The sequence below is a fragment of the Oryctolagus cuniculus genome, chromosome 11 (assembly GCF_051225735.1).
Source record: "Oryctolagus cuniculus isolate XC-2025 breed Fujian yellow rabbit chromosome 11, ASM5122573v1, whole genome shotgun sequence".
In the NCBI taxonomy this organism is placed as follows: Eukaryota; Metazoa; Chordata; class Mammalia; order Lagomorpha; family Leporidae; genus Oryctolagus; species Oryctolagus cuniculus.
In genome coordinates, this window is record NC_142877.1 from 68,719,961 (window position 1) to 68,736,425 (window position 16,465).

General features: G+C 41.1%; 1 protein-coding gene across 14 annotated transcripts in view; it reads right to left on the minus strand.

Annotated features, from left to right (window-relative positions):
• Window positions 1–16,465, minus strand: part of GRIP1 (glutamate receptor interacting protein 1) — a 737,425-nt gene that overhangs the window by 91,398 nt on the left and 629,562 nt on the right. For 6 of the 14 annotated variants that reach the window (XM_051846415.3, XM_051846410.3, XM_051846409.3 and 3 more), the window contains 4 exons: window positions 14,600–14,747; window positions 12,716–12,885; window positions 6,361–6,516; window positions 5,566–5,721 (listed from right to left, as the gene is read on the minus strand). In XM_051846415.3, coding sequence (XP_051702375.3) covers window positions 5,566–5,721; window positions 6,361–6,516; window positions 12,716–12,885; window positions 14,600–14,747 — 630 coding nt within the window. The remainder of the gene's footprint in view (window positions 1–5,565; window positions 5,722–6,360; window positions 6,517–12,715; window positions 12,886–14,599; window positions 14,748–16,465) is intronic. The other 8 variants (XM_051846414.3, XM_051846418.3, XM_089308644.1 and 5 more) reach the window with 3 other exon arrangements.

A 16,465-nucleotide genomic window follows, 5' to 3' on the forward strand; every position in this document is an offset into this window, starting at 1 on the left:
AGCAAACATTGAATTTCTAATTATATAAAGTTATCAGTTACAACATAAATACAGGATTATATTAAATAATCTAGGATTTTACAATGAACTCTGAAAGTCCTCTGACATATTGGAGTCTGTTCTTTGAAACAGTAATGTTTCATTTGAACCTGAAATGATTACTTACATTAAAGCCTTAAAAACTATTACCATACGTAAAAAAGATAAATCGTAGATTTGAAGATAATGAGCTAAAAGTGAAACCAACTGACGTTTCTTGAAGTGAAAAAAGGTGAGCTTGAAAAAAGAAAACAGAGCAATTAAAGAAGAGAAAAAAAGAAAACAAAGTAATGAGTTTGATTACCCAGCTTTGTTGTTATTATCAACCAGCAACAGAAAATAAAGGTGATTTTTTAATTATAACCTGTAATTTAAAAATCGTATGTCAAATTCTCTCTGTAGTAGCAGATACTCCTGCAAGGCAGTCAAGTGACAACAGGCTGCATGCTGTTGGCTCTGGCTTGTGGTGTGACAACTTCTACTCAAGGTTAAGTCTGCGGTGACTGCATTGCTGACAATCTATGCTTGAATCTTGCTAACAGCTGTGTTGTCAAGGTTGTGTTTGGGATTTGCATGTGCTCTGCCTGTTCACGTTCATGCTTGGAGGGTTCTGCTCACAGCTGTTTAGGTTTGCAGTGAATGACTACTTTTGTCCATTTTTGTCTTTCCCAGTGTAAAGAAGGGAAGAGGGAGCAGACAGCTATTTGGCTCTAAAAGTTAAAAAGTCTGCCAAATGTTTACTTAATTGAGAAGGCTGGCAGGTTTATTCTCAGATGTGAGAAGCATTTAAAAAGCATAAGGAACAAAGGATCTCAAAGATTTATTAATACAGTCTTTTTATGATTTGATCTTGCAATTTGAGACTTGTCTCACTAACACGCTTCACACCAGAGTTGACCTGCTGTGTGGACTCAACACATTGTGTGTCATGTGACACAGTTTGGGGGGGGGCAGTAGAAGTGGCCAACAGCTCCTTTCTCCAAATGAGGCGCTGTCCCCTTTGACATCTTTCTGCCTGCTCACTTATAAAATCTTACCATTAACTGCCTGTATCTTCATTCTTTTTCCAGGGGTCTGTGGAAGGGACTGTAAAAGTTGTATGGTTTTTCATTTTCTTCCTTCTAGCTCTTTTCAATGTCACCCTTGCTATTAGTAAGTTAGGATGACAAAAGAAGCAGAGACCATTTTTGGAAACTTGTTCTAATGTCTATTCTTTACTGAAATTCAGTGTTACTGGAAACAGGTGAGGTCTCCAAGCTAGCTGTGTGCACAGCAGCAGGAAGCAGAAAACAGGGGAATTAGCCAGATCCACTGCTCAGCCATGCGGCCATGACAGGCAGATGGCAGGATTCTGGAAGGAGGCTTGGCCTCTGTGTCAGAAAAAGGGGCCACCAGGCAGTGGGGGAAAGGCCAGTAAGTTTCCAGGAGCGGGGATGAAGGGGTTCCCTCTATGACAAGGCTCTGCAGCGCTCTCTAGGCTTTGTGATGCTCCCCAAAGCCAAGTGCTTGGTATACCCCTCCTTCTCTTTGTGGGGCAAATATGGTACCTTCCTATTTTAATCCTTGCAACATGTTTTTACAAACTTTCTGTAGTTTTTCCTTTTGGTCAATGATACAGAATTTTTTAATATTTGTGTGAGAAGATTTCATTCTTTTCTGGCCTTGTCTTTACTTTGTTCTGAAAACACGTGGTTTATTTTCTGTTTTGTAAGCTCTGGCCTCAACTTATCACCAATACAACAAAGAGATTTTTTATTACGTTTGTGACTTTTGCCATGATTCACCATCCATACAAATGGCTTGGTTGCTATAGAAACCTAAGCGTCAGAAAGCAGGCAGCAAATGGTGCACAGAATAAAGACATAAATAAAGTGGTGGAAATAAGCCATGGCATATTGAGAGTGGCAATAATACTTTTATTATGTTATTTGGGACGACCTCTATATCTAATGTAACTGCACCAATCTTAAGCAATAAACAAAAGAAAACCTCAACATTTTCCCCTCTGAATTTGGAATACTATCATTATTTTTTCAGGTGTCTATGAGTTAAGAACAAAAGTTCATAGCATTTTGGACTTATTGTTTGATTAAATATAAAATATATGATCCTTTAGACACTTATAAACATTCTGCTATCATATGGTCAATGGTGCTCTAGTGGCTAGAGTCCACAGCAAATATGAACAGCTAGAAATTTCTTAAACCAGGTTTCTGTATATACTCTTACTATGTGGGAGAATAATGTGCTTATTCAAGACTATTTATGAGTTGGTAATGGGTTTCCATGACAGTGTAGCTTCAGCTTTGTTTCCTACTACAAAATTCAAGATGTGTAAATATATCAACCTGAGAGGACCAAACATATTATCATTCATTTGTATTCACTAATGGCCTTAATCAACACAGCAAGTCTTACCTAACACAAACAAATGGTTAGCCTTGGAAGCAGAACTACAAACATTAGGAGTTAATTTTAATTGCTCTTCCCTGCTGAGGGCTGTGAGCCTGTTTCTGTCAGTGAGGAGCACTACACACCAAGTCATTATATATAAAATATTCTACACACAGACCAGGCATTGTGGCACAATGGGTAATCTTCTGCTTGGGATGCCTGCATTCCATATCAGAGTGCTGGATCATTCCACATGCTCTTTCTCATCAAGTTTCCTGCTAATGCATCCTGTGAGAGCAGCAGATAATGGCTCAAGTGATTTGGTCCCTGTCCACTGGAGACCGAGGTGGTGGTGTTCTAGCATTATAAGATGTCTTCAAAAAGTTCATGGAAAACATGTATTATGAAAAAGCTATACATAAATTTCAAATTTTTTGTACCATAATAACCATATCTTTTAATTCCATTTTCATCCCATGAACTTTTTTTTTTTTTTTTAATTTTTTGACAGGCAGAGTGGACAGTGAGAGAGAGAGAGACAGAGAGAAAGGTCTTCCTTTTTGCCGTTGGTTCACCCTCCAATGGCCGCCTCGGCCGGCGCGCTGCGGCCGGCGCACCGCGCTGATCCGATGGCAGGAGCCAGGAGCCAGGTGCTTTTCCTGGTCTCCCATGGGGTGCAGGGCCCAAGCACCTGGGCCATCCTCCACTGCACTCCCTGGCCACAGCAGAGGGCTGGCCTGGAAGAGGGGCAACCGGGACAGAATCCGGAGCCCCAACCGGGACAGAATCCGGAGCCCCGACCGGGACTAGAACCCGGTGTGCCGGCGCCGCTAGGCGGAGGATTAGCCTAGTGAGCTGCGGCGCCGGCTCATCCCATGAACTTTTGAAATACACACACAAGCTGAACTTTCACAACTACTCAAGTATATAAGTATCCCTATTTTTAGCTTAAGAAACTTGCTCAAGGTCCCATAGGTAGAAAATAATGACCTGAGATGAGAACTTAGGCAGTCTGGTTCCAGAGTCTAGGCTCATAACCAGATCACTATGTGGCCTTTAAATGGTTTATTCCAAGAGAATTCTTCCAAGAGTAAAGAGTTCACTCTAGTGTTTAGCTCAGAGATATATGGGACTCTAGAAGCAACTTGTTCTCATTTTGAGTAAACTGTATCTCTCATTTCCCTAATTTCAAATATACTATCACATCATATACTACTAAGGGTAAAAAAAAAATCTCTGTATGTTTGAAAGGATAGGCAAGTCCACACTGGAGGCCTTATCCTTTCTTTAAAAGGGAGCTTTCAGGTTCCTGTCACTTGAAGATGCCTCTTCTCAGGTAGGTGATGGCTAGTGTTCAAAGGTGACACTGGCACTGGGGTTTTATGAGCTATCCTTCAAAAAGATGAATCTCTGGCAACCAAGCTGTAGAGTAAACAAGTCCAACTGCTCCTTCTCTCAAGAGCATTCTCTCATCAATAGCAGCCTTGGAAGTATATGGGCTTGGTTGTATTTCAGTAATCTAAGAGTGTTCCTTATATTTATTCCCACGGTAAGCACAAGAAGAGATCTCATCTTTTTCTTGCCAGGAATCATAATCATGGCTATCAGAAGGAATACAGGTGGAAAGGTAGAAATGGTGCCTTTCCCCAAAAAATTATGTAAGGATGATAAGAGATTCTGATCATTATGGTCCCCTCTTTAGCATAAAAGGAAAATTTGGGGGAGGGAAGTGATTTCTGTTTCCTATTTGTTGAAACACTCAATCACCATTTTTAATCTTTATACATACAACTGACTATCCCAAAGCAAGTAGCCAACTATATAATCCCACCCTTGCCTGGATTGTGTTGCGCTTGGCTCCCTCAGAAGATCCTATTTACAAGACTCATGGTTGAAATTCTTAGGCTTTAGGATATATGCTGTGAAGACAAACATTCTAATCTTCCTAAGGCTGCAGTGGGTAACATAAATATATCTAAGAGCAGTGATTCTCAATTGGTAGGGTTATGGGGGAAAGTTTCAGAAGCATGGGGAACACAATATACTTTGAAAAAGAATGTTCAAACCTACTGCCTTTTAAGGGAAGGAGCATGAAATATAATATAGTATAAAACTTACAAAAACATTAAACAAATGCATGAATTCTTACCTCTATCAAATGGATGGCATCATTTCTACAAAATTGATTTAGAGTGAACAGGAAACTAAGAACCAAGGTCTCATGTCTAAAGCTACCCTGAGTATAACAGAGTCTTAAAGGAAAAAAAATCACATCTTCAGTTTTTTTTTGACATCAATAGAACAAGAGGAGCAGGTCAAGATGCCTGCATCCTATATTGGAGCTCCTGGGTTTAATGGTTCCATGCAGTGGTGATGGTTCAAGTAATGGGTTCCCGCCAACCATGTGGAAAAACTTAGATTGAGTTCTCAGCTCCTGCCATTGAGGGCATCTGGGGAGTGAACCAGTGAATGGGAGCTCTCTCTCTCTCTTAAGGAATTATTTTTTAAAAAAGAGCTAGAAAAAATTCTTAAATGCGTATGAACAAATTCAGTATGAAGCTATATTCAATGTAATCAATATGCTATACATAAGGGGTATCATATCAATGGTCTTTGGCATGGAGCTGTCAAGCACTTGGCATCTCCTGACCAATCAGGCACCAACAAACACTCTTCCTATAGGTTTCAAAGACTATAGGTTTTTGGCCAGTGCTGCAGCTCACTAGGCTAATCCTTCGCCTATGGCACCGGCACCCCGGGTTCTAGTCCCGGTTGGGGCATCAGATTCTGTCCCGGTTGCTCCTCTTCCAGTCCAGCTCTCTGCTGTGGCCTGGGAGTGCAGTGGAGGATGGTCTAGGTCCTTGGGCCCTGCACCTGCATGGGAGACCAGGAGGAAGCACCTGGCCCCTGGCTTCAGATCTGCGCAGCGTGCTGGCCGCAACGCGCCAGCCGTGGTGGCCACTTGGAGGGTGAACCAACAGAAAAAGGAAGACCTTTCTCTCTGTCTCTCTCTCTCACTAACCTTGCCTGTCCAAAAAAAAAAAAAAAAAAAAGACAACTATAGGTTTTAAAGATTTCAGACACCCACATGTTTTCTCCAGGCCAAACGACACTGACTAACATTCCACTTACATGAGCTTTTGAAGTCTTTCTTTTTGAGTCTCCTCCTCATCATGGTTCCACGTGGGCTGGTAGAGTAGAGGCTTCGAGGTAAAGTTCCCATGTTCAGGGAACTCAGGCTGTACGCACTCATGGAGGTAGGAGAGAAGGATGAAGACACCAAAGCTGCTGTAAGAGAGCAAAGACTTGGCACAGAGCATTCCTAGGTGGGTGTGAGCTTGCCACACTCGTCAACCAGTAACAATTCAGAAAGACCACATGGTGCTAGCAGTGGCTGGTGGGCACCCCACCAGACAGAGAGAAGCCTGGAGGCCCTGAGCCAGAGCTTTAGCATCGCAGCAATACAGGATCTCACAAATGCTAGGAGCAGCAGGATCCTCGGAAGCACTTAGGAGCACAGAGAGACTGTAAATTTTGCTTTAGACAAAAACAAACAACATTAATACAAGTTTCTCCATAAACAAAAATTCAATGCATCAGATACACATCATCTCATTTTCATAGCTATTTCATGACATGAACTTCATTAAGTGATTCCACAGACACAGAGGATCTGAGAACATTGCACTGTATATAACAATCTGAATTGTTATTTTCTGAACATCTAAGTCATTAAGAACATTTACAACTTTTACTAATGATAAATGCTTTCCGATGAAAAGAAAAGAGTTAGGAGATGTCGAAAATGATACATTGCTACTACCCAAAAAGCACAGAACATCCGTGAAGCCAAAGATGTAATGAAAAGGATGGAGTGAAAAGACTCAAATTTAAATGAAAGGGTAGAAAGAAAGCCTGGAACATTACGAGGGCTGTTTGGAGGAGGCGCTTTCGGGAATGTCAGGGCTGATGGTCTGCAATGATCAGGGTGGTGCGTGCTACAGTGGTGGTTGGTATGAAGGCTGCAGTGGTTGCTGGCCCAGGAATCCCAGGTAAGTTGCCTGTCGCTCCTCTGAATTTTCACTGCCCATATGAAGTGATGATGAGAAATAAGAAAAACAAACAAAGAACCAAAAAAAAAAGAGGAAAAAGTAACTGAATTGCACAAATAAAAGCGTAACAAAAACAAAAGCTGATTGCAAAGACAAAAAAAATCTACTCGGCTTTTCCTTTTTCTAGCGGTCAGCAAAACAGGTGATTAACATCAGTGATGGGGACTTTTCATCATCCCAAGAGTAGCGCATGTCTTCCCCATGCCCATTTTTTCTCCTTTTAAGATGACTACTGAATCAATTTCTAATCTCCCCTTGTGCTTTGCAGCTGAGATTAAAAACTTTTTTTTTTAAACTTAAAAGTCAGTTCCATAAAGATCTATGGCACAAGATTAGTAATTAAAGATTTGCAAATCTTAACCAGTTAGTAGCACTTGTTTAGAGAAAAAGAAAAAGGAAGAATGAATCACATGGCTCATGATTTGAGTCACAAAACACAATTTACTGCTCTGACATTTTAATTACAGATGATCCATCATTTGGACTTGGTTTTCTTTGACAATAAACCACTCTAATCATCTTTCAACATCAGAGTCTATCTGAATCCTAATACAAAGATAAAAGCCTTATTCTATTTTGTGATTTCTTTTTATTTGTGAAAAAAGTATATTTACATTTGAAAGAAATGTTTTGTTCTTAAAATACACTACTATTCTTATACTTCCTTAAGAATGTCCCTTTATTTAAAAATGTTTATCATATTTTCATTCTCATATCAATGTCAAGATTTGACTTTCTACCCAGTGTTTTGAACTATAAGCAACATAATGTCTTTTACTATGTCTTATAGGAAGCTTTTCATGTAATAATATAAAAAGCTACAAGTAACTTCTGAAGTTTTATCTCCTACTTTCAGATTCTAATGTTAGATGTCCTACATGTGTATTGTTTATCCAGTTATTTATACAGAGAGGCTGAATACTCTGTTTTTAAAAGGATTGTCATTTAGATTACAGCTTGAGTTATACTATCCATGAAATCAGCTTCCCTGGCCACCTCATATTCTTGCCAGGGGTGAGGCAGTACGTGGTACAAAAGCATAAAGCAGGGACAGATGGATCACTGTGGAGTTCCTCTCTCTATGACCATGGCCAGCTACCCAGGTTCTCTAAGTACTAGTTTCCTCATATGTCAACTGGAGATCATGAAAGCATTTACCCCACAGTACTATGAGAAACAGACACACAAGGCACTCAGCGTGGTGCTGATACACAGAATCAAATCAAAGGAGTAATGATGTTGATTCTGCCTAATTTTTCACTTACTTACCAACAATACAGTATTTTTTAAGTGACATGGGTAGGTCTCTCACTCAACAAGTTTTGTTCTCTGCGATCTGTGGATTAACTTTCTAGCAACTGTAATTGTGCCACTATAAACCAGTTGGGTTTGGGATCCCTCCCCTGCTCCAGTGCCCTGGTTGAAAGCCACCACCTTCTTCACCTAGATCACTGCAACATCTTCAGACTTGGCTCCCCAAGTGACTTCCTGTGTGCTGGCCTTTCAGGATCCACAGCACAGTGAGGATGATCTTTGGAACACACGTTAGATCCTGTTACTATGTTGAAATGGCTTCCCATTATAAAGAAAGTGGAAAGTGTCCCCTATCACCCATCTGACTTCATCTCTGTCACTCTCGCCATCATTCATGTGTTTAGTCACACTGGTCTCATGCTTGCTCTTAGAACAAGCCAGACTCCTTCCTGCCCCAGGGCCCTGGCACTTGCTATTCTAGCGGTTGTTTATATGGGTGGCTCCTTCTCATTATTCATTCTCAGCTCAGGACTACCTCCTCCAAGAAGCTGGTTCCTAATCTCAGGCTGAAGTAGCTGCTTTCTTTCATGTGTTAGTGTTGCTGTTTTATATTCCTCACAGCATTTATTCCTGTCTGAAATGACCTTATCTACATCATGTATTTTTCTTTCTTTCTTTTCTTTTTCTTTTTTTTGACAGGCAGAATGGACAGTGAAAGAGAGACAGAGAGAAAGGTCTTCCTTTGCCGTTGGTTCACCCCTCAATGGCTGCTGCAGCTGGTGCACTGCGGCCGGCGCAGCGCGCTGATTTGAAGCTAGGAGCCAGGTGCTTCTCCTGGTCTCCCATGCAGGTGCAGGGCCCAAGCACTTGGGCCATCCTCCACTGCACTCTCGGGCCACAGCAGAGAGCTGGACAGGAAGAGGAGCGACCGGGACAGAATCTGCTGCCCCGACTGGGACTAGAATATGGTGTGCCGGCGCCACAGGTGGAGGATTAGCCTAGTGAGCTGCAGCGCTGGCCACGTCATGTTTTTTTTTTTTTTTTTTTTGACAGGCAGAGTGGACAGTGAGAGAGAGAGACAGAGAGAAAGGTCTTCCTTTTTGCCGTTGGTTCACCCTCCAATGGCCGCCGCGGCCGGCGCGCTGCAGCCGGCGCACCGCGCTGATCCGATGGCAGGAGCCAGGAGCCAGGAGCCAGGTGCTTTTCCTGGTCTCCCATGGGGTGCAGGGCCCAAGCACCTGGGCCATCCTCCACTGTACTCCCTGGCCACGGCAGAGGGCTGGCCTGGAAGAGGGGCAACCGGGACAGGATCCGGCGCCCCGACCGGGACTAGAACCCGGTGTGCCGGCGCCGCTAGGCGGAGGATTAGCCTAGTGAGCCGCGGCGCCGGCCCACGTCATGTATTTTTAATATTTGTCTCTTTATACAAGAATTTAAATTATACAAAAACAAGGATCAACTTTTGCTCATTTGGACACATTCTAGAACTACAACACTACCTGGTACATAATAATTGATGAATGAATAAATGAATGCATGAATGATGAGAAATATCAGTCAGAACTGTCTATATTGAAGCAACATTTTCATTGAGATAAAAAGTGTTGCAGGGAAGTCCCTAATAAATTCTCTTTTACCATCTTCATTCTACTTTGGGGTATAAAAGAACACTTTTTAGCAAGAGGCAGTTACTGCTGGGTCTGGCTAATTTAGAAGCATAGGAAGTTTTCCCCTTGATAGAGTATTGTCTATGTTTAAATGAAGCCAGGGTTCAGTGAATGGGCTTCAGAATTCTATATCCACCTTTTGACCAAGTTCTTTATTACAGTGCTTTGAAAATTACTGGGCAGATGTTAAAAGTGTCAAGTCCAATTAACAAGTCAATAAAGAAGACATTATTCACCACCTTTTGTGTGCCCAGTACTGTGCCAATTATTGTCAGCAGGTTAAATGTAGCTCATAACTTTTACTATGAACTGTTACTGGGAACCAAATCTTTGTACTTATGAAATAATTAAAAGATAAAAATGATATAAGCTAATATACAAAACTATGCCATGGAGAATGAATGCCAAAGGGGTTTAAAAAATAATGTAGGCCAGATAAGACAGTTACTGCCTATTTTGAATGTACACCCCAAATCTATTGCTTTATTGAGTGGTGTACTTGATACTCATACATAAGGCAAATATTTCAGGAGTTTAATAAGAAGGTGTTACATTTTTGGTATGCACCCTCATTTTGCAAAGAATATTCTCTCACTTAATAATGCCAATAATAGGATCTGGCTTTTGCTGAGTACTTATTATATGCAAGGTGCTATGCTGAGTGCATTTCTGAGGGTTGCCTCAGATAATGCTCACAATCTTCCTAACAGGCAGGTATTATTACAACCCTCATTTGTATAGATGAAGAATCCGGGGGATAGAAAAGCCGAGTAACTTGCTTAACATTTCAAGTACTGGATCAGAATGAGGGTGTTGAAAGTCGGATTGGAGAGCCCCTGCCCTCAGCCACCACACTACTCTGCCTGTTTCTATGGGTATTCCCAAGTCCCTTATCACAGGTAAGTGAGTTTAAAGTAGAACACTTTCCACATCATTCCCTGGTGGCAGTTTTAAGAGGCAGATGAGGTACTTTTCTTTGTTTTCCTTTCTACCTGCACCCTCTTGCCCTGCCAGGCATGTTCCAGAAAGTGGGCAACAGCTGCTCTGGGCATGGTCCCCAGAGCTCATCAAATGGAAGGTCCTCCTGGTACCCAACCTGTCAGACCTAGTGACTCTGGCCAGATTTTCTTTTCCATAGTCTCGGCTTCCACAATCACAATTACGTCCCACAAAGATCCTCACTGTGGGGCCAATTTCTGAAAAGTCATTTTGGCTGGCCTCTTCAGGGCTGCAAACTAATCTCTTTTTCTAAAAATTCCATTGCTACATTGTCCTGAAAATACTGTGATAAGTCTTTTATTGGCAACATTTGGAAAATGTATCTTCATCCACAGATGGAATGAGAAACATTGTTAAGGCATCTGAGATCATGAAAAAAAAAATAAAGACTATTAGAATTTTCTTGTGGAAAAAGGTTTATCTGTGTGAATCTCCATTAATAAAATACAGTAGTTTGATAGCTATAAATGTGGTAAAAAAAAATCTGTTTTTTCCTTCTTCACTGTGATATCATTATGTATAGGAGCCAATATTTACTTTCTGTTGGAAATGCCTGATTTTAATGTAAAATATAGGGAGATATCTGAATGCTAGATAAGGAAGATGGTTAACAACTTTCAACATAAGTAGATGATAGAATCAAAAGTGGAAGTAAGAGTGAGTTGAACTATCAGACTCCAAATATAAACGATATCAGGTTTTCCACAGTGAAAAGAATTGCTCTTGTTCCATATATTTTCATATATAAACATCTTTTCGATTGCTTTGGCAGGTAAAAATAATTAATATTTGATGAGCTGGAAACTATTTGAACTATTCATAATTTGTATACATGGCAAATAAAAGAAGAATAAATGAAGTTGCTGAAGATGGCAACTTTTCAAAAGGATCTGTTATACATTTCCAATGCATGGATAGCAGAATTTAGCAAGCAAAACTGAATGCTGAAAGAGCATGACACAGTGTGCATTCTTATACCTACTGTTCCCCAAATCTAATGATGACTTAATTTGGAAGAAACTTTCAGAAATCTCGTCTCTCAGCCCAGTGTGTGGGAGAGGTCTGTGGGGCCTCTTGATAGGTACAGTGTGCATTCCCATGAACTCACCTACCCATTGTTAGCTTTTCTATTCAAATGATGCTGATTAGTTTTTCATAACCTGCATATGCTGCATCATTTCTCTGCTCCAATGTGTAAAATTAAAATCTGATAAGTGTAATGTTGTACTAGAGATTTTCATTAGCTCCAGGGCTGTCTAAGCTCCATTTAATTAAACAGGCTGCATCCAGCTGACTCATTCAGTATGAAAATTATCTGGTCTCTCTCTTTTTCTCTTTTTCAGACTGCATAGAAGTGCAATGCATTTTAGGAGATAGAAAATGTATAATAATACAAATGACCTCCTCATAAGCAAATGGCCACTCCAGAGATAATTGCCCCCTCTCCAAACATACTGAAAGGCCATCTGCTCATTTCAGCTGCCATTCAACATCAGCAAGGCCTTTGGTTTCAAGGGATAAAAAAAAGAGGGTGTTTGGTTTAAGGAAAAGACAGGAGGAGGAGTTGGAACAGAGATATGTCCTGCCTCCAGAGCCTGACTTCATTTGGTTTGGGGCTCAACGCCCCTTTTTATGCACTAGGTTTTGGGTAAAGTTTCCTGGGTGGGTGTTTGGTAAATATCCGGCAAATGTACCTGTGAATCTCAAGGAAATAAAAATGCAGAAACGTTGTTAAGAAGTTGGAAAGAAAAGTTATTCTCTGTGCTAAGAAAAAAACTAGCTAGTCAAACAAAACCACAGAAAGTCAGCCCTACATACAGCATTTTCCCTTTCCTTGCAATATTTGAAGGAGCTGATATTAATATTTATTTTCCAAAGTCAATGAAAGCTTTACTAATGTTTTCATTGACCTTTAAGTGCACTGGAAGTTCAATATGAATACTAGGAAGTCAAATTAGCTCCCTTTTCTCCACACTTAATTTGCACCAAAGGCTTTAAAAAATAGTAGCCTGAAAATTCTATTTCAAACAGTGCTTCTTTTCTTAATTTGGAGGACTCAAGTAAATTATGTGGGACTGGAAAAAGGCATTCGGAAGATGAAGAAGCATGAACAAAAGTAATCCATTGTTCTGAAAAGAAAGAATAAATGCAGAATCAAACCCAGTGTCTCCATGATTTCTGAATCTCTAGAGCAAGCAACCACTGTAAGCACAAGAGAAAGAGAAGATATATGCAGCTGGATCCTCTCACCATGGTCGGGGCCCTTCAGCGCCAGACGCGTTTGATGGTGCGGGAGAATCTCAAGCTTGACCTGGTCGGTGGTGTTTGCCAGGAACTGGGTGGCTTCTGCCAGCGTGCAGTACTCCATGCTGGTGCCGTCGATGGACAAGATGTGATCGCCCACGTGCAGGGCGCCGCACCTACGAGAAGGAGACAGACTCAGCACGACCAAGTGCTCTCCTCTTTGAAATATGACTTTCATGTCCTTCAGAGTTAGATTTTCACACAGTTTTCATTTACTTAATAAAAAAAATGGAAAAATTTGAGTGTTATAGGAAACATCTGTCCAATTTGAATACCTTGGGTGTGAACAGGACTGCAGAACCTTGTAGAAAACAGAAAAAAGAATAATCTTGTTCTTCTTTTAAAAAATATTATTTTGGGGCAGTGATGCTGGAAGTTGAGACTTGGGCAAGAGGGGAGTCAAGGACAGGAAAAATTCACTCTTTGACTTTTTTCTCTCTGTGTGTTTTTTTTTTTCCTTCTAGGCTTTTCTATGAATTGGTAAATATTCAGAATCTCAAGACGTGACTCACAGAACTGGAAGAGGGTCTATTTTTATATATGAATGAGCATAACTTGAAGGGGGAGATCCAACTAATTCTTCCTCAGAAACCTCTCAATTCAAGTTCCCAGGGCACCAGCTATTATTGTGTTGTATTCCGTTATTCTGGGGTTACATATTTATTAGTACAGAGGAGCTTGATACCAATGGAATCTATGCAATGGCCAAATGAGCAACAAAGCCAGGCCTGCATGCTGAATCAAGGGGGCAGTTGGGAGTGTGGAGGGAGGGTCTGGCTGCTATATCTTGCTAAACCCAAGAGACTGGCTACTGGATGGACTGAGAAAAGCAAACACAGCAGTCAGCATCCCAATGTACCAGTCAACTGGACAGCTCTTTAAACTGGTTAGCCCCTGTGGAACTGGAGAAAACAGAGGAAGAAAATTAAAGCATCCTGCACCATTGAACTGTTGAAACCCCTGGATCAATGGCTGTCATGGTTAAAGGTCTGCACACAGAGCTAGACCATGGGGAAGCTGTAGACTGACCACTGCTTGGGGTTGCTGCAAGCCCCGGCACCACAGTCTGAGTTTTCCAGGCAGGCAAAGGGATGTGGAAAAGAAGGTTGGAACCACAAATGGGAGACTGGTTGTTTGAGTCTATATTAAAATCTCAAGCATATATTGCATATTTCTCAAGACAAAAGTGGTTTAAATCATCCACTATCCCTTTCATTAAAATTACAATTTTACATTGATGCACTTGAAGTGGAGATTTTTTTGGGAACAGAAACTTCATTTTTATTGTGACACTGGAATAAATAATGTTTTACGAGACCTTTTAAGACCATGAACCACTGGACAGTGTAAGATCTTTCTTTAAAAATTGCATAATTTAAAAAATATAGCTTTATATATTAAGGAAAAAAGGAATAAAATTTTATGATAGCAGAATTTAACTGTTATGGTTCAGGAAAACTCATAACTTCTCAGCCTGGAGCTTAATAAAGATCTGTTGAGCTATCCTACATCAAGAACAGGCTGTTACCCTAGGACACAGTAAGAAATTTGCTCTGTTGCTTGACATTTGTTTTTTTCTTCACTTAAAGGGTACACCAAACATCCAAATGAGGTGACATTGCTACATGGAGAGGTTGATAAGTCCACAATGGTAACTTGTTTCCCTACCTGAAATCTGTAAAAATTGGCAAGAGAATTGCCTTTTACTGTCCATGTGTCTATGTGTTTGTGTGTGTGTGTGTGTGTGTGTATAATATATATTTTGTGTGTGTGTGTATTTTTTAAATACAAATGAAGTTTTGAAAAGGAAGGACTTTCTGTGTCACTCACCTGTCTGCAATACTTGCAGATTTGATTTTATCTATGACAATGACCTGTTTGTTACAGCACATTGAGGTAGTTAGGGCAACCCCAAGGCTGGCACCAGGAGTTTTGGCAACTTCAACAAGTAGTGGTCCGGATGCTGTTGCCACAGAATCTGTGAAAGAACAACAGATTTCAGAAAACAAAAGATGAAACAAATAAGAAGACTAAGGGAAAATATTGAGGATGTTCAGTCTGATGATGGCCTGTTAATTTTATCAGTGAAACTTTTAGTTCCCTCCATACAGTAGCCCATAGCCAGTGGTAATTTCTTAGGGCACCTGTCATCCAGTTTGTGTTGTAATAGTAAGATGTGCTCATACTCATCTCTTTATTCAGATTTTAGGCTTCATGTAAGTTGGATGACGTCTTATATATCTTTATCCTCTCTACACGGATGGGCATGGTATCTGACATTTCATACGTCTCTCAATAAATGTTTTTTGAAATTAGTTCATTCAATATCTTAGCACCTGATTTTATGGATGTGTGAATAAAAGGACAGACAGAAGAAAGAGGAAAAAGGAAGAAAAAAAGGTAGATAGATGGAAGGATGGATGAAATAAAAAATGGGGCTGGTACTGTGGCACAGTGGATTAAGCTGTTGCCTGCAATGCCTGCATCCCATATGGGCACTGGTTCAAGTCCCGGCTGCTACACTTCTGACATAGTTCCCTGTTAATGTGCCTGGGAAAACAGCTGGAGCTGGGCTCTGTATCCACATGGGAGACTGGGATGAAGCTCCTGGCTCCTGGCTTTAGCTTGGTCCAGCCCTGGTTGTTGGAGCTATTTGGAGAGTGAACCAGTGGATGGAAGATCTCTCCCCCCACCCCCTTCCTTCCCTCTGCTTCTGCCTCTGCCCTTCTTTTTAACTATGCCTTTGAAATAAATAAACAATGTTTTTTTTTTACTTACTTATTTGACAGGTAGAGTTAGACAGTGAGAGACAGAGAGAAAGGTCTTCCTTCCATTGGTTCACCCCCCAAATGGCTGCTATGGCCAGCGCTTCACTGATCTGAAGCCAGGAGCCAGATACTTCCTCCTGGTCTTCCACGTGGGTGCAGGCGCCTAAGCACTTGGGCCATCCTCCACTGCCCTCCCGGGCCACAGCAGAGAGCTAGACTGGAAGAGGAGCAACAGGGACTAGAACCCGGCGCCCATATGGGATGCCAGCGCCGCAGGTGGAAGATTAGCCAAGTGAGCCACACCACTGCCAACAAATCTTTTTTAAAAAAGACATAAAGAATGGAGGCTAAGAAAGAATGCTGGACAGGTAGATGGGTAGGCAGATGAATGTGAGAACAACTGGATGCATAGATGGAAAGATAGATGCATGGATGAATAGGTAATGTGTCAGTCATACAGGAGGAATGGTTACAAAATGTTGAATTTGTACCTTCTTTGAGTCTTTCTCTATTATGGACCTGACATAGGATCATCTCTCTCTTCGGAGTGACTTTATATATACCTTATTTTGGGCTTGGAATACTCTTAATTCTTTCAATTCCTACTAATCCTTGGGAATTCAAGATAAACATTAATTACTCTGGAATTTCTCTCTCGTGTGCTCCCACAGCCTGCACAATTCTGCTGATGTAGCATCACCGTTTCATAATGGTTGGGTTGGGTTACATGGCTCTGTGCTTTGCCAGATTATAAGTTTTCTATGAAGGCAAAGACTGCCTTGTCAGTCACAGCAGTCTCATGCCTAGCACAATGATTAGCAACACAAAGTATGCAACTGATAGCTGCTGAATGAATGCAGGAGTAAATAAGAAAATTCATGTCACTTGAAGTTCAGAAGAGGCAGGTGTCACATTGGAAAGAGCTCTA